The sequence below is a fragment of the Pollachius pollachius genome, assembly GCF_949987615.1.
Source record: "Pollachius pollachius genome assembly, chromosome: 12".
NCBI classification, from domain to species: Eukaryota; Metazoa; Chordata; class Actinopteri; order Gadiformes; family Gadidae; genus Pollachius; species Pollachius pollachius.
Genome location: NC_136945.1, coordinates 4,671,049 through 4,689,801, shown reverse-complemented (window position 1 = coordinate 4,689,801; position 18,753 = coordinate 4,671,049). Strand labels below are relative to the sequence as shown.

The 18,753-nt window shown below is 45.0% G+C and overlaps 1 protein-coding gene across 1 annotated transcript; it reads right to left on the bottom strand.

Annotated features, from left to right (window-relative positions):
* Positions 1-2,729: 2,729 nt before the first annotated feature.
* Positions 2,730-4,883, bottom strand: lrrn1 (leucine rich repeat neuronal 1; the record flags this gene model as incomplete). The annotated part of the gene is made up of 1 exon (XM_079748477.1): positions 2,730-4,883. The coding sequence occupies one exon, from the start codon at positions 4,881-4,883 to the stop codon at positions 2,730-2,732; it is 2,154 nt and encodes a 717-aa protein (XP_079604603.1).
* Positions 4,884-18,753: the final 13,870 nt, after the last annotated feature.

Sequence of the window (18,753 nt, the reverse complement as noted above, 5' to 3'; positions counted from 1 at the left end):
CAAATCAAAATGCTGCGCCACAAATACTTTTGCTGTTCACACAGCAGGCCTGGGAAAAACAAGGAAGGAATCAATGTTGCTATGGTAACCTTGTTGACCCCGGCTGGCCCCTTCGTTACGGTGACCAGCGTTAACTGCGAAAAAATCCCTTTTTCAATTAGGAGGGATAATGGTCCTGTGCAGGTCAATTGGTAGAGCAAGGTGGCCACCCATGCCGAGACAAGTATACACTCAGGGTATAGCAAGACACTTGGAAGCGTCGACCAAATGGCACGTGTTTTCACTGTCCCCAGTTTCAATGATGTGAAGATCGCACACAAGATCGCACACAAGCCTCATTTGTGAGAGCAGTTTGACTGAAGTAAGTCACAGCCTTCATAACCAGTTAATTGGCTATCATGAGCAGCTTTTTAATACTGTTGAAGTGCTGTTGAAATGCCATTGAATAATACATATAGACTAAGAACACAGTTCTAATGGGCTTGCAATAGGTTTCGTAAGACGAGCGTATCCTCTGAGGGTCAAAGGGGTGTGAAGCGGAGGTGACAGCTCACCTTGGGCGTCCCCCCCCCCCCCCCACACACACACACACTCACATAGACGTACACACACCCCTTTAGTACATGATGTTTGTGTGTGTGTGTGTGTGTCTTTGCATGTGTTTGTGTGTGAGTATGTGTGTGGGATGGGAGGGGGGCGGGGTTGATGCTGCAGCTTTAGCAGGTGGGGTTAGCAGCAAACTAAGGGGGGGGGGGTGAGAGGGTTGCCATAGCAACAGGGTAGTTCTCTCTCTCTCCCTGCCGGAACCAAGATTTTTTTGAAAGGCCCTCATTGATGGCTGTCCCACTGAGCAGGATGTCTGTCTCGTTCTGTCCCTCTCTTTGACTCTCTCTCTCTCTGTCTCTCTGTCCCTGTCTCTATCTGTGTTGTCTCACTCTGCCTCTCTCTTGCTTATTGGGGACTATTAGGAGAGAGAAGAAGAAAGAGTGTGGGGATGCGTGCCTTGCACATCAACCTAGGGGGCCACTGGATGACATCTCAGAGCAGCGTTGGTTACCGGCGGCCCCATCCATCCCGGTCCAATCCATCATCCCCAGCACAATGCACAATGCACACACACACACACACACACACACACACACACACACACACACACACACACACACACACACACACACACACACACAGGTTTCCCCAGAGTGTCCCTGACATTCACTGACATTTTTCTGTCCCTGCAGCTTCCCTTTTCAAGGCACCAGGAACAAAGACCCTACACAAAAAAGGACCCTTCGCTGAGCTGAAAACAAAACGGAGTAATGAAATAATATTGTGAAATCAAACTAGAGATAGTGGACCCCGCACTCCTCTACCCTGGCAAGTGAGGAACCCCCCCCACGCAAGGATATTTATAGAGACCCTTGAAAGTAACACTTTGGATCGTTTTGTGGAGTCAAATATGGAACGGAGAGCCCGGCAAACATGATATCACACAACACACATTAGCATTGTCACTGTACACAGATGGACTAGTGGGAAACTGTCGACAACCGCCAAGGTGGCCCAAAGAGTACGGCTGTGGGACAGAACTGTATTAAATGTCATACAATGTTGTGCACTCCTAACAGCCAACTTGAAATATAAATTGAAATTATGTATTTTACATGGGAAAAGTTTCGGATGATTCTTTGTTGATGTTTTGGTCATCAGCCGGTAGTCATGTTGGGAGATTAAATTTGAGCCCGAAAAGATACACACGGTGTAAAGATGGTGTATTCCTGTGGGACAAAACATTTAACAGTTTTTTGTATTATTTGCAGATGTGGCTTTGATTTCAATGATATTGAATGGTAATGTATAATGGGAACACTTTAAACATCATTCACAACTTGAATGTCAGAAATTTAAATAATGACACATGAGCTTGAAACAATGGTATGAAAAATAGGAGGAAATAAGTATTTTATTTTACTTGCTCCTAATAAACAACATTATTCAGTGTGTGAACCACAACAAATTTAGTGATTGTTTACATAGTCTAACAAAATAAAAAAATCAATATATTTAGGAAACGTAAAAAGCCTTACATCTATGAACCTAGTTTTTAACATTCATATTTCTATTGCTGGTTGACAGTTGTTGCTCTGCAAACTTAATTTCTAAATCAAACGTACTGTTTGTTAAAATAAAATCATAGCTGATACAACATTACATAAGAGTTGCTTACATTATTCAATAGACAGTATATCAAGTCTAAACATAGTATATGTCAGCTTATATTTGAGTTGATAGACAAATCTGAATATATATTTCAGTGCACAACAGTCAACAGTAAAACTGTCTTAGGAGAAAAAGAAAAAACTGCAGTCTCCAAGAATTTTGCCAGAGATACATGTCCAAATGGATTCCGAATACAGTTTCTCCATTGTGTACCCGTAATGAATCCATGCCATAACCCATGCTGTGCTAACCGATACGAGTACTAATAACAAGCACAGTGACTACAGAGCCCATAGGAAGCTAACAAAGCTGCCATTTTGAGTGTCAAAAACGGGCAAGAAGAAAAGGCAATATACTAAACTAAAACTCTCTTTGTTCTTTACCCCAAACGGGCAAATCTCGAATAACAGAAGTATAGGACAAGAAAAAGAAACATTTAAGAAAAACTTCTTATTTTACTTTGACACAAAGAAGATGCATTTGTGCTCCTGAAATTATTCGATCCCCTGCTTTCACCACATGTAATAGCTGCGCGTTGTGTCCACCTGGCTAGGTTTGGTTTCCGGGACCGCCTCCTTCTCCTTCTCGCTGTCTGCCTCCCATAGGTTGATGAGGGGAGGGTACAGCTCATTCAGGGGAATGGAGGAGGTCTTTTGCATGTACTTTTTCAATGAATGATGATAGTTTTTCCGCTTCCACCTCTTGGCGACATACATGCTCAAGGAGGCCAGGCTGACGATAGTGAACATGGTTCCCATTACCGCCGCCAGGGCTATGTTAGTCCCTTGGTCGGATAACTCCACCGCAAAGGTGGCCTGCTTTGTGGTGCCGTTGACGCAGGACTTCTGCATCTGCTGGTGGATGTTGGAGACCGTCAGACACACCTCATACTCCGTGGCTGGCTGCAGGTGGGTGAGGTTGTACTCGTGGACGTCAACGGGAACCCGGGCAGTGTAGGTGATGTGTGGGTTGTCTATTTTCATGGTGGCCGACGACCACTTGAGATTGGACGTCATGACGTTTGAGTTCACCTTCCAGGAGACCAGGATGGAGTGGGACTCGGTCTGCTTGATGTAGATCTTCATGAGTTGCGTGCTGTCCAGCAGCGTCCCATTCACGCGTATCGCCGTCACTCTTGTGTCAGCGCCCTCCGAGTTCTGCGCCACGCAAGTATACCTGCCGGAGTCTTCCACCTGAATGTGAGAGATCCTCAATGTGCCCTCATTGTTGAGAGCGTATTTGTCCGACAGGGTGTCCATAGCCACCTTGTTCCCCAGAGGAGTGACCCAGTAGATCTCGGGCTCGGGCTGGGACATGGCTCTGCAGTCCAGGTCCACGGTCATGCCCAGATCCAGGTTGAGATGATTGGGAAAGCTGTCGTGGGAGATCATGGGCAGACAATGTTCCACCGAGTCTCTCTGTAGCGCCTCCCTTATCTGCTGCCCCCGCGCCTCTGTCGGCGTAGCGCAGAACATGGACAAGGGCTCCATGAAGCGGATGCTGGTTTTGTTGGAGCTCATCCACTGGATAACGCAATCGCAGCGCAGCGGGTTGCTGTGAATGCTGATCTCCCGGAGGTTGGGCAGGTACTCGACAGTGGACTGGTACAGGGCATTCAGGGCGTTGTTGTTCAGCATGAGGCTCTCCAGGGCTGGTACATCGTGGAACGCCTGTTGGTTGATGAAGGAGAACTTGGGGTTGTTTGTGGCCTCTAGCTTGGTGAGCTCGGGGAGGTTGTCCAGTGCGTAACGGTCAATGGAGACCAGTTCCCCCATGTTGTTTATGCCAAGCTCTTTTAGTCTCAGCATGTTTTTGAAATCCCCTGCCTGGATTTTGTGCACCGGGTTCTTGTTTAGGTCCAAGAACTTGAGGTTAGGTAGTTTCTGCAGGGCTCTCTGGGGAACTCTGGCCAGCTTATTGTCGTAAAAAGAGAGGCTTTCGAGATTGTCGAGTCCAACGAAGGCATTCCCGGGGATGTCAGTTAAATCCATTCCAGCCAAAACAAGGCTTCTCAAATTGCCAAGTGGCTTAAAATTAAAGTCCATTATCCCAAGAACTGGGTTCTCCCCTATCATAAGGATCTCAAGGTTGGCTGTTGAGTCAAACCATTGGCTATCGATAGCCTTCAGCTTGTTGGAGTTAAGGTGGAGCCTGAGTAGGTTATGGAGCCCAGAAAAGGCGTAGGCAGAGATTGTGTTGATCTGATTGTGGTTGATATAAAGCTCCTGCAGGTTGCTGAGATCCTGCAGGCAGTAATCTGGCATTTCCGTGATCTGGTTCTCCTCCAGATGAAGAGTGGTGAGCTGGGACATGTTGGTCAGGCCCACGTCCCGGATCCTGCTGAGGTTGTTCTGGGACAGGTCGAGCTCGGTCAGGTTGAAGAGCTGTTCTAGCTCCTCACTGGACCTGGCGATGTAGTTACTCTGGAGTAGCAGCACCTGCGTGTCACTAGACAGGTTCCCCGGGATGCGAGTGAGACGCAGGTCATTGCAGTCCACGGTGATGGCCTCTCTGTAGGTGGACTGTGGAGTAAACCAGGGTCGGACCTCACATACACACAGCTGGGGACACTCGTTGCTCTGTACCATAGATAGTCCGGCAGAGACCAGCACCAAGCCAACAAACAGCTGGCATAGCAGGCAGTAATTAAATCTCGGTCCAGCCATGCTGTGAATCGGTGTTCAATTGCCCAAGACCCACACAGGGCGGACCGGAGGCAAGTGAGGAGAGGATTGTTGACAGATTGTTGGTTAAGGTCATCAACCAGACATTCCAATAATGGGTTGTTGTAGTTGTGTCCCAGTCTGGATGGGATCAGTAAAATCCTGGAGCAGTAGGTCCAATCTTGAAGAAAGATGAAAGAAAGAAACATATGATTAGAATCAGTTCAACACAATTATATCCACATGTCCACAAAATACCACGTGGTTGGTACACTTGTAAATGCAATCATTACATAGATTACGGATAGCAATAAAAAAAGAGACATTTAGAGGGTTAGTCATGGGAGAATCTGTTTTGTGTGCCTCATCATCAGTTTTGCATTCTCATAAAAATGCTACATCGGCTCATTAAAACCCATTTACAAAAAAGAAAAACAGAGAACTAGGTGAAAATGGATGGTATTCCTTTAGGGCTTTCATCTCTCCAACTGGCCCATAAGGGCTCGATCATTAGCTACTGAGAACATCATTAAACACTATGAGATATTAGCATGCGCCATGCCTCAAAGACAGAAATAAAGGGTTTGCTTATACATTTTTAATGAAGCATCCTCTGCCTTTTGAATTCAGAATACACACAGAACATGTTTTTACTTTTAGTGTGCATAACCATCCATCAATGTTTTTAAAATAATACAAAAGAAAGGGTTAATATAAAAGACGACAGACCCTCATCCAGGAAAATCTATTTTATTTCAAATGGAGCTGAGATTTTACACTGGTCATATGCTGGCCCAAATGGCTTTCATAACCACTCTTGTGTGAAGGAAGACCTTGATAAGAAAAGGAAAGATTTGCACCAATGCAATACAGCCCACCTTAATTATGAACGCAAACTATAGAATATAAAGTTAAAGGTGTGAAGACCATGTCCCTCTCCTCAATATTCCTTATGTGGCCTGAAAGTTTTTTATTTATTGAAAACCTGCCCCATTTAGAACTGTGCGACTAGATTATTCCAAGCAATCAGCACCATGGCTGCCTCCTGTCCTTGTTTGAGGCTTCCAGCGTTTCTTTAACAAGCCTAAGAGCCAGCAGGATCCAGCACGGCACATTACAACAACACTTAGAAAATCCCCTTAACCAATCAGATCCATTTACTAACCGCGACACCCTGACCCGTCTGCAGCCATGCGGTAGCGAGCGAGGTGCCATGGCCTGGTGGGCCCCCTCACACATTCAGTCCCTGTGCGTCTAAGAAGACAGCACCCTAAGAGGATTTCCCCCATGAGAGCTGACTAGGTCTGAGTCTGCAGGCACCCTGCCTGGCAACAGGGCCGCGGGATGAGTCCATTCGCTTGGGACTTCCTTTTGGGAGAGAGGGGCGGGGTTTCCTGGGTGCAACCAGTGGTATTATGCGTGCGGTATCTGCTCTTCAAGCTGAAGCGGGGGTACATGGTCACGCTTGACTGTCAGTCAGGATTAGCAGGGAGGAGATGGTGAGTCGGGAGATTATTTTATCTGGGGAGGCATTGTGATGGTTTCAAAGCGGGGGTGGAACAGGTAACGTTGATTAAGGCAGACGAATCACGTTACACTTCAATGTGCCATTACAAAAAGAGATAAATCAAAAGTGGTTTAAGTTTTTTTGTCATATCTTTTTGTGGTTTCCAAAAGCCCAAACCACAATAAATGTTTTAAAGACCGGATGCTTGATGCGATTCATTTTCCATTCCTGAGGTTTGGACTCATTTCTTTCTCGATAAATAAATTATTTGTTACAAATAAAACATATTATTGCTGTTTCAGATGTGAAACAGCATAGGAAATTAAAGTAGCACGTACAAAAATATGATGCTGTTTTGATTGTGCTTCAGGAAGTATGGGCAGTGATTCTGCACTAAACAGCGGTGTGGCTTTAGATACACAGAAAGGTTGCTGTGTGTTACATAGAATATTCTACAGTTGAGGCTGTAAAACCACATCTTTTTGTATCAGGACACTTGGTTCTTCTAAACATTTCCCACATGAAATGTTGCCCAAACTTTCCCAAGGAGAATTCAGTTCACAGGTAACAAAACCCATTTGGGCTGCTATTTTAATTCTTGACATCCAAGGACAACCGTGCAGGCAAAGTGTACACTTGTCACTTCCATTGCTGAAAGCTGTCTTCCGCCGTAGTGGGAAATGAATATTTACCTGCGACAATCGACAGCCCCTGGCATGAAGGACTTGCATGGAGAGAAAAGGAGACCTTTCTGGTAGATATTACCTCGAATGACTAGCCACCTCCGCTAATTATCCACACATCCAAACACAACCCACCCCAAGCCAAAAAGACATTGATAACCACACTGCCTGACAGATTATGATGTTCACTGGGGATAGTAATTACTTATTTTTGCATAAAAATCCCATTAAGAGTAAATGAGGATTTAATTAACTTTACATTTTGTATTAAAGCCACAGCAAGTGAGTCAGTATTTTCCCAGAATGCACAATGATGTGTGTCCATAGTCGCAACCTTTTACATAATTTTCTATGGTAACAACAACAACAACATATGCTATGATAACAACAACAACAACACTTTCACTAAAAAGGTTACTATAGACTACCTAAAAAATGAAAAAAACACACAGCAAAATTAATTAGGGATGGGCATTCAATTAAATTGTCTTAGTCGATCTTCGGGAGAATTAACGATACATTTTCGATTAATCATTAATATTTTTGTATTGAAATTAACTATTTTTATGCTATATTCAAAATGCAATGAAAATTTATTGTTAATTCTCCCGCGTTTACATGGACACTTCTGGTCCGTTTAGAAGTGGAAGAACAGCTCAATAGGAATAAAAAAATGAAATACGCCTCAATCGGAATACACGAGAATGTGCAAGAGACATATGGACGTACGCTTTTCCACTTTTGTAAATGCCATATATACAGTACATTCCGATTGGATGATAGGAATAGATCTATTCCGATTATAAATCTCATCGGATCAGAAGCGGCCATGTAACGCTGCTAATCGGAATACAATTCTCTGATCGGAATAGAATTCCATGCGGAATAGAAGAGGTGGTGTAGTCCGCTATAATCGACATGTATACACTTATTCCGATTGGTTTGGGGTCGGTGCAGCTTATTTTTAACTTAGAGAGATGGCATCAGCAGTTGCAGTAGTCCGCGATTGGTTCGTCTGTACTTATATGCACACCGAACTAGATCGCTCTCTAGGAAAGTGAAAAATTTTTTTCTTATTACTCCGCAAGTAGTCCGGTAACCTATCAACCCAAGCGTGTCCAGTTGCTAAGCAACGTCAACGTCTTTGGCGAAATATTTCCCTGCTGAACAACACTACGAATGGTAATTGTAAAAAGACACACCGTGTAAAGAGATATTTTTCCGCATTAGTTTTATCTATCCAATTTACGCCAGGCGAAATTCTTAATGATCAATTAGTCGATCGTCGATTAATCATGCCCAATATAATATATATTCTATGTCTATAAACGGTTTACTTTCCCATTCTCATATGAAAATGTTAAGCATTGTCATTGTGTTTATGTCTTTAATCGAGTACCGCATTATTACACCCGCTTATTAAAATATTTTGATAATACCCACTGATCGCCAAAGGACAGATATTGAGTGTGACATGAACAAATGAAAAGGTGATTGAAAAGGCACAATGTGAACACTACAACAGAGCTCCGCTGGGAAGTATATAACTCCTATATAACTTTAATTGCTTTTTTACTGTGTTCCTTAAAAGTTAAAATGGTATAAAAATTATTTCAAGAAAATCTGTGAAAAGCCATTGGAGTGCGAGCAGACTGGCACTAATAATACAAACTAACTACTGGGACTGTAGTCAACCAAAGAAATGTATAGATGGGTCGATAAATGTAAAAAATTATATCTTTTTATATCTATATCTGTTATCTCTAGATTGAAGGAATAATATTATGCAATCAGGTGTGAATGTGATAATGCATTACACCCCGTTTGAAAATCAAAGTATCCTGGATCAGCAAAAATTGCTAGAACTGTAGCAAATGTTGACCTATTCATCATACGTCTAGGTGGACCATCCCACTTGTGATGTCACTAAAACACAGGAAAAGGTCACACTCACAACTGGTGGCATAATATCACCCCCCGATTTAGCTCTCTGGCTAAATCGGCCAGAGTGTACTCTGCTCTACCTGCTGGCCTTAATACCAGGTCAGTGCTGTTTGGAGAAAATCTGTGAGTTTCAGATCCACTCTGGGTCTGAGTCTGACTCGGTTACCACAGAGGTTAAATGTAAAGCGGGTCACACACCACACAACACATGGAAGTTTTGATTTTAGTTTTTTTTCTGTGTTTAATATAATGGGTCCCAATGGATGCTGCCATGCTTTGTGCTAAGGTGCCCACTCAGATATGTTCTGAGTCAAGCCTACCAAGTGTTAAACATTAAAGTTGAGACACATTTGAGACAACATGGAAATGATGTATGCATACGCCGGCATACTTTTTTTTTTACTCTTTAAAAAATATATATGCCAACCTGACTTCTGTGACGTCATGTCATTAGTTTGGAGTGGAGTAAATGTCCAGGAAGTTACAACAAGCAGTCGCACTTAAGTTGGGTGAGTTCAAAGTTATGAAAACTGGGGTGTTTTGACCTCCTGTGTATAAATCCTATTGCCTATTAAATCACACAATTATTAAAATCAGAAACTATGGAGTCTTGAATATAATATGTATTAATATATAATATAATAAATAATGTTGTGTTATTCTAACACAATTTAACCTAATCGCCCAAAAATTTGACACATCAGGCTGCTTTTGTCCCTTACGTCCCCGGAAATAATGGATTAAGAAGCGTTTTTTATCTTGTGAAAGTAACACCAGCGACCAATGCGAATTTGGTAGACAAAGTGCCTATCTACAAACCAATTGACCAGAACTTGACAGCTCTACTTAACACAATACAACAAAACCACAAAAAACTATTTTTTGCAAATTGGCTAAAGCTCTTCTTTATATGCTATGACACTGGGAGCGCAGTTAGACGTTCTTCCTTCCTTAAAAAACGTCCCAGTTCATATATAATAAATATAATCAAAAACAGCCCACAAGCTGTTCTATAAAACGAAGAAAGTCTGGGACGGTCACATTGTTAAAGTTCAACTGCAAGCCATAGAAATACTGCTTAAAACGCTTAATGCATGTAAAATCCTTCATATAGCCCCTTTAACAAACAACAGAGTTAAGGCAGTAAGCCCCCTCCCCCATAACCCCCCCTTCAGAGTTAAGTAGTAAAGCCGTGACCAGACAACACCCCCCCCCCCACACACACACACACGCACATGCAAACATACACACACATGCCCCCCATTAACCAGCCTTTGTTCCACTCGACACGCACAGTCATCTGAAGATGAAGGCATGCTGTGTTTTATTGTGCGTGCGTGCGTGCGTGCCTGTGTGTTTTTGTGTGCTCTAATGTGCATGCATGCGTGTGTGTTTAGGTAGATAGATAGATGTTATTAGCGCCCACGGGCAGAAAGAAAACCTATAACTCAGATAGATGATTGGTGTCTATATCTGTCCCCCTGACTTATGGAGAAGGTTCAGACATCCTGCTCACTCACAGACCTGCTTCCACGCGACAGCGCCCCAGGCAGGACCCAGCATCACTTAAAAAGCTTCTGGCTGTGTCTATCTTCACGTAACACTTAGTCAGTCCCCTGCAGCACTAGGAGGGAAACCAGTCAATTATTAATGAAGGTCAATTGTTAAGATGATTTGTTAAATTGAAAAATATATGTATTATGTAAGTAGCCTGTATATGAAAAGGGAACTCTGAGAATTGGTATGGCATCTCAATTGTAAATGTTTTTTCCCACCAGCAATTGTATTAAGTATGCAGGCTAAGAGAATATATTGAATCAATGTACTTTGTTTAAAAAAATAAATGGCTGCCAAGGTCAATAAACTATCAAGATCCAGTTGTTGCTAAATGACTCAGTGGTTTACGACAGCAGTGAGGATGCTTTCCATTGTCATCTCTTTATATCTTCATATTGAAATCTGCCCACACTAAAGTAATAACAGACGTGGTTTCGGGGCTTCTGTTTGCTGAAGTTTAGAGTGACGCGTTTTGTCCGAGCATCTGGCCGAAGGCACAAAGACGCAACAGCTGCTGTGAAGGAGACAAAGCCGTCCTGACCAACTCCTCGCCCTCTGTTATCCCAGAACGTCCTGCAGGGCGCCGGGGCTCGGGAACTTTTGCTCGAGACATCTGCCGTCGTACTTTGACATTAATATGCAAATCACATTTGGCCAACGTTGCGCAAAGCACGCAGAGCCTGTAGGTGCTGGTGGTGCACTGCGAGTGGTGTGCCGCAGGATACGAGATCAAAGTTGATGGCTTTTATTTGACGTGTACAAGCGGTGTTTTGCTCGTTTAATTTTTATAACTCACGTATGATTTAAAAAAAACACTCTGAAGATAATACATTCGATATGTGATTTTATAGGAACATTTATGTTATCGACAGAGCCCAGTGCTGGAAACTAACTACGTTTTGTGATTTAACCCAGATTGCAGAGATGCTCAATAACAACAAACATGCCAACGCTATGGAACTAAAACACGACTAGGATGTTAAAGGTAGCACATCCAGCAAAAGTCTATCCTGTGTTTACACTTTGAAGTTCAACAAAATCCAACTGACTTACATGCTACAGTATTGAAAAATGCTGCTTTCTAATGTGACCTCACCTTGTTGTCATCCCAGACTGGTTTTGTGATCGCAGCTCTACTTCTTCTGGCTCCAGATGTCCAAACGATGCGCCTAAGCCGCGCGCCAGCACATGGCCAATCGACGTGAGGGATTGTTTTTTCTTTAAACGTATACGTACAACAAATTGGGCTTCATCGGTATCTCCCTACAACATATGTATTCCGTTTCTCCATCGGGGTCAGTCAGTCGCTGTTAGAAGCGATCGAGCAACTCTTATTCCAACTAGATGCACATCCCAGCAACAAGGCGCATTTGAGTGAAGTATCGCATGCGATGCTGTCGGCGGACGTATCCCCCCCACCAAAAAGCACCTGCAGTCTGTTCAGTGGCTGGCTGGATATTACTCTCCCCTCAAACGGCTCCTCCCTTGGAAAATGATAACAACACCTGGCGCTGTCCAGACTAGTCAGCTGATTCCAAGCGACGCGATTGGCTGAGGCGGAGTGTCGATCACTCCGGCCGAGCAGCACACCATCTGTTCGAGGATTGTTGTGATGCAAAAGAAAGGGAGTCGCAGGGGCGGCGGCACAGGGTTGCCACGCAAGGCGTGGGGGTTGGGAGGAGTGTCTCAGAGGAGGAGGGGGAGGAGGGGTGAGGAGGGGGCACATGGATCTCTTGTTAAAATGGTCTCCAGGGTCAGCCTTCATCATCCACGCGGAGTAGGGACATAGTAGTGGTTATGGTACATCACTTTGTGAAAATAACAATCTGCCGTGTTATCTCGCTATTGAATACACCTCGATGATCAACGGTCATCAACTTTTTTATTCTCATTTGTTTTATTGTGAACGTAATTGGGTTCTTGTTACATTTCCAATTACACATTAAATGCAATATAAATATGGGTGATCGCTTCACGTGTGTATCCAATTTATCAATTAGCTCTGTTTGCGTGTCTGAGTGTGATTGTTTGAATGTCTGTATGCCTGTGTGTGCACCATGTGTACGGGTGTGTGTGCTGGTGCGTGCCCATGTATGTGATTGTGTGTGTGCATGCATGGCTTCATTAACCTCGGCTTGGCATTAACCTAACAACAATTGAACAAAAATCCTGCACTCAGCCAAGGAATGACATCGGGCTGGTGGTCAATCCTGAACGAAACTCTAACCCCATAAGCACGGCGGCCTAGCCTGTATCACGGCGCTGCTGAAGCATTAGGCCAGATATGATGAATCCATTGAGCACAGCATGCGCTGAGACAAAGAGCTTACCAACTCGCTGTCACCGCCCGCACGGCAGCTGAATGCACTACAGCTGCTTCCAGACGGGGCTCGCCGTTGCCACGACCCAGAGTGCATGGCAACCGGCGGGATGTTAGAATGGGATGTAAAAGGATTAAAGTGAGAGCCCTGCATAAATACATGCTCCCCCAACTCCTCCCCCCTTATTGAGATGCCACTTCTCCCTCTTTCATACTGTTGTGTGTGGCATGACCCATTATATTTAAGCCGTCGAAACACTGTACAGCAGCACAATGTTCCCTTCATTGATGAAAGATGTCTGTAGAGTTGGTTTGTTTTGTGTTTGTAATTGATTTAGATGAATTTCTGAATTTGTGTTAGGGGTCGCTGACTCTCACAATTTCTCCCAGGGCTTTTGAGGCTCAAGGAGAACTGGTAATAACATCGGTAGGAAAATAGGTTTAAAAGTTATTTTTGACTATGGCGTCTGAATATTATTAGGTTTACGTGTGGTGTTATGAGTGCGTGTGCTTGTGTGCTGTGTGAGTGTGCGTGCAAGTGTGTGTAATAACCTTTGTGTGTTATACAGCTTGGATTTTCTTGCATATGCGACTCACAGTCTGGCTTTCGGTGCTGTAATGTTGTTTTCGACGCCGCATAATTCAATGTACCAACGACCGCCACACAGGTGGAAAGCACAACCCTAAAAAAAAACAATGAAGAAGAAACAAACAAGCACCTGCAAGACGTCTGACGCTCCGAGCCGGAGCGCTCCAGGAGGTGAACCCACATCTCTGCAGTGGTTATATAGCTCCCAAGCAATCTGGAGACTGGAGTGTGAGGTGGGGGCAGCTGAGGAGAGGAGCTGCTATCTGCCCAACACCCCCCCCCGACCCTTTCCAAAGCGAGAGGAAGACAGATGGTGCACCTCGACCCGGCCAGCAGAGGTGAACAAAGTAAAATAGAAGTCTGAGCGGCTCGAATATGAAGGGCTGCATCTATCTAACACAGGTGGAAACACATCGCAGAGCTTGGACCCCAGACTGCACCGCTTTGCATGGGGAGAGCCTTTTGCAGACAGTTTCTAGCTTCCCTTTGGGCGACTAATAAAGTGTTGTCCTATTTTAAACCACCTCAAGCGCAATAACATTGAACTAACAACAATGTGAAGAAGAAAGACTGTAATCACTGTTCAATTGACCCAACTTTGAGGATGAAAACTCTACAGCGTAAAAGAACAGACGCATGAGGAGACGAAAGAATGAACAGACATGAGAACTGAAAAAACAAAACACAGATGAAAAGCCTGTCTGTTCAAGTGGGTTTCTAGATAAAAGCAGTTAACTCTAAAGTTAATGAAGCTGACTGAAGCTTAATCATATGACAAGATTATCTCCTTCATCGGATTTGGCGGAAGGTATCAATGCATCATCCTTAATGTACTGTACACACCGGGGAGGTATGACAAGGCCGCTTCCTCCATGGTTTCAGCCGTTGTGTATTCACGGTGTCGGGTGTCGGTATTGATCGCTCCTATTAACCCATGCACTATATGCGGTGGTTTATCATGCCTCGGCATCGGCCCACAAAATGAGACACTGTGAAAACTAAGCCCCCGTATCACAGCAAAACACATTGAAAAGGGGGCCTGAGGAAGTGCCAGCTGCACCACGCACTCTGCTTCGAGTGCCTAATACCCCTTTATCTCACCTCACACCATCCAAAATGGATAAAATGTTATTGTGCACGAGCCCGCCAGCCACCATTAAACTAACACTCTGTTTTACGGGGACGCTGCAGGTCAAGGAGGAGGAGGAGGATGAGCAAACACTCAAACCTGACCCGAGGTTCACCAACGATGACGGCAACTTGAAGCACTGCAGCTTCAGCCCCTAGTGACCTGTTTGAGGCAGTTAAAGGAATTAGCTCTCTTCATTAGTGTTGCTGCTACTGTTTATGCGGTTTATTAACGGTCAGATGGTTCAGCGTTAGAATGTGACGCCACTGCAACAGAGCAGTCGTCCTGGTGCCCTGAAGAAAAAGGTGACAAAGTGGTTTGAGAAAGTGAGAGAGAGAGCGAGAGAGAGAGAGAGAGAGAGAGAGAGAGAGAGAGAGAGGGTTAAGAGAGAGTGAGAGAGAGAGAGAGAGCGGGTTAAGAGAGAGAGAGAGAGAGAGAGAGAGAGAGAGGGTTAAGAGAGAGAGAGAGAAAGAGAAAGAGAGAGTTTTGAGAGAGAGAGACAGAGAGAGAGAGAGAGAGGGAGAGAGAGGGAGAGAGAGAGGGAGAGAGAGAGAGAGAGAGAGGGAGAGAGAGAGGGAGAGAGAGAGGGTTAAGAAAGAGAGAGGGAGAGAGCGAGAGAGGGGGGGAGAGAGGGTTTAGAAAGGGAGAGCGGGAGAGAGAGAGTGACAGAGAGAGAGCGAGAGAGAGAGAGAGAGAAAACGTGCAAGAGAGAGAAAACGGGAGAGAGAGAACGAGAGAGGCGTACACCATTTACTTGCTGTAGTAGCAGATAGGTGGATTACGTGGTTCTGGGGAGCCTTTAGGAGCCGTGGTTTCAAATCGGAGCATGCCCAAGGGCCCAGGGGCCCCTGTAGCCTGGGGCGCGGATGAGCTTTGACATTTAGCCGGTAGACTTCCAGGAGGTCAGGGCGTCAGGGGGACTGGCCATCCACCCTCAGTCTGCCCAGCCATGTTGGTCCTGGAACAGTGCACACAGAGCGGCCGGCGGGACAGGCAACAACTCCATCATGTCCTCCTGACTGACGTGGTAGGGGGAATCGAATCGTCCGGGTGGAACACGTCCAGTTAGAACGCTGGCTTTGTCAATGAAAGCTGTGAAATAGAGTCATCTTCTGAGTTAACCAGACGAATTGAATTGTTTTAATTGAATTGTCAAAATCCTTTGAATGAACGCTGAAAGAATTTCAGCCTACCGTTATGAGGCATTTAGTGACCACTTCTATCCAATGAATCTTAAAAAGTCAGGTTGTAAGAAATGAAGGCGCACATCCTCCGTGTCTTTCTGCAGTCTTGACCTGAACAACTGTCCCCTAGAGTGCCGTCAGGGGGAAGCTCTGTACAGATAACCATATGCTCAGCTTCTCCCAGACGCCGCAGGTTGTTACCACAGTTACAGAGGGGCCATTGCTATTTCTGTACCCACAAACCCCGCCGACACTCTCTGTGGGTTCTCCATCTGCCCGATGCTATTGCCATGTCAACGACCTGGCTGGGATCAAAGCGGATCCTTTGTGTGCGTGTGTGTGTGTATGTGTGTGTGTGTGTGTGTGTGTGTGTGTGTGTGTGCTGTACTTCCACCTTTGTCTCCCCACTGGCCATCGCTTCGCTTCACGCAGGTAAGAGATATCAAAACTTAAAAAAAGGGTTTCGAAGTGATAACTAAGCACAGGGGCACGGTTTAGCGCATAATACATGTGTGTGTGTCCCTCTATTTCTGAGTGTATGTCTTTATATCTGTACATACATTTATGCCCCATATTGGGTCTGCCTGTCTTCCTGCCTGCCTGCGTGCATGTTTTGTTTAGAGCCCCGCCCCCTTTGCTTTGAAGCAACTGTCACTCATCCCCGTTTCAGGGGGGAAGGTAAGAAAAACGTAAGCTGATGTAAAGGGGGACGGGGGCAACGGGGAGGAGAAGGAGGTCAATCCCAGAGGCAGATACCGGTCCCCTACAGTTGCCGGGCAGATTGGGCGGCTAAGTGCAGGCTTAAAGTCCCTGCTCTCTTGTTTTTTATTTATTCTCATTTTTTTCCATATCCATTACTTTTTTCCTTCTCCACACCTCCTTCCCCTGTCTCCCCCGTTTGGCGAGATGTTTCATTACCCCATCACTCCCAATACTCTCCCCCCTTTCTCAACCCACCACGCACGCATCACACCCACCCTGGCAATCGGCCACGCACATGCTCACATCTAAACGAGTACATACCACCCCCTGAATCAATGTAGGAGTCAATGATGTGACAAATGGGACCTGCACAGTATGGTATCAGCTCCAGTCCCTTCAGCGGACTCTATTTCTCTCTGTATCTGTTTGAGGGGGGAGAGGAGCACTTTCAGGTACATAAATAAGACAATAAGAGGGTTTCTCTGTAGGCTGTCACTTACACGCTATGACACCGAGTATAGTGTGTAGGGAACCCCCGGGGAAGGGGCCCGGTCACTGTGAGAAAGCAATGAAGACAATTCAAATCCTCCACACACACACACACACACACACACGCACACACGCACACACACACACACACACACACACACACACACACACTCGAGCACGACACCCACACGAAGGATTTGTTAATTATTAATAGCACTGGCAGCACACGAGCTGCAGCACCCAAACGCTCCTGGCCATTAAGACATGAATAAAAATTCAGCTGACAGCCAGGAAATGCCAGGCCTGAGAGGTGGACTCGCTTTGTGCTCTGAGAGCTGGAGGTGGGGTTTGCTTGAACTATTTGAAGTGAGCGAGAGAGCTTCACCTCTCTACTTTGGGAATAGGTGGTGGCGGCGGTGTTGGGGGGAGAGCCTCAAACGCATCCCACGGTGGGCCTGAAAGGACGAGATCAAAGTGTGTGCCATAATCTGCTCTCCCCTCGCCTCCTCTTCTGAACTCCTCCACAACTCTCTCTCTCTCTCTCTCTCTGACTCTCTCTCTCTCTCTGACTCTCTCTTTCTCTCTCTCTCTGACTCTCTCTCTCTCTCTCTCTCTCTGACTCTCTCTCTCTCTCTCTCTCTCTTTCTCTCTCTCCCTCTGACTCTCTCTCTTTCTCTCTCTCACTCTGTCTCTCTCTCTCTCTCTCTCTCTCTCTCTCTCTCGATAAGCATGGTATACCCTCCACCTCCACCCATAACCCAGGTCTCCGGCTCTGCCAGGTGGAGTGATGGGGTGTTCGGACCGCGGCTGGCTATTGGGAGGGGTGGGGGGATGATGTAAGGGCTGGTGCCGGTAGTTAAGCTGCAGAACTTAAACGTTACTTTCTGCTGCGGTTTCAGCACCGTGGACAGAGACCCGCTAGTAGAGTGATGTCATGGCGCTGGCCCGAAGCCAACTCGCCCTCCACTTCCTCAGAGACTATTGCCACACAAAGTGCCTTCAATTTAAACCCACAGTCTCTAATGCACGGGCCATTATGATGTCATTTAGCAGATCGTTTTATACCATTAAAGAGTCTTACATTGATTTTTCTGTGAATGAGCAGGTAGGGGAATGGGGCAACTTCCTCAGCGATGACTTCAGGCAAAATGCGGACATTTGGGGTTCGAGCAGACAACTTCTTGAACAACAGCAACAACCTTTGTTAGAAATCGGACTTTGTTTCCACACTCACGCCTTTATTGTGACCCTGCTTGTCAAGACACTCTTGTACACACTGTGACGCTTTAAGGATATTTTAGTTATTAGACCTATGATGAGCACAGCAGTGGAAACTGAACAGCCGTGGAAATGGAGAAGAATTTGCAGAAAGTGGGACAGATCAGACATCCAACGATGTCTGTATTAATCTTTGAGGGTGACCTCTTCAAACACCTTGTCTCGGCACTTCACACATTAAAAGCGCAACCCTAGCGAGGAGGAGTTCAAAGAAATAGTTTTTAATGCAGGCTTGCTGAATCTTTCTTTCAGCAGATGGTAAAGCAGACATAACAATTGAGGGATATCTGTCCGCATGCGTACATTTAGAACAATATTTGTAGGGTTATAAATGTATATAATGGTAATGGAAGTAAACAAGTTGTCAATGTATTGATTCAATTCAATTTGAGTTTCAACTGTATTTTATATTTATTTAAAAAATAAATATATTAACAAAATTATAATAAAAAAAACGATTCATTTTGTGTGAATATCTGTTAATATTGTAA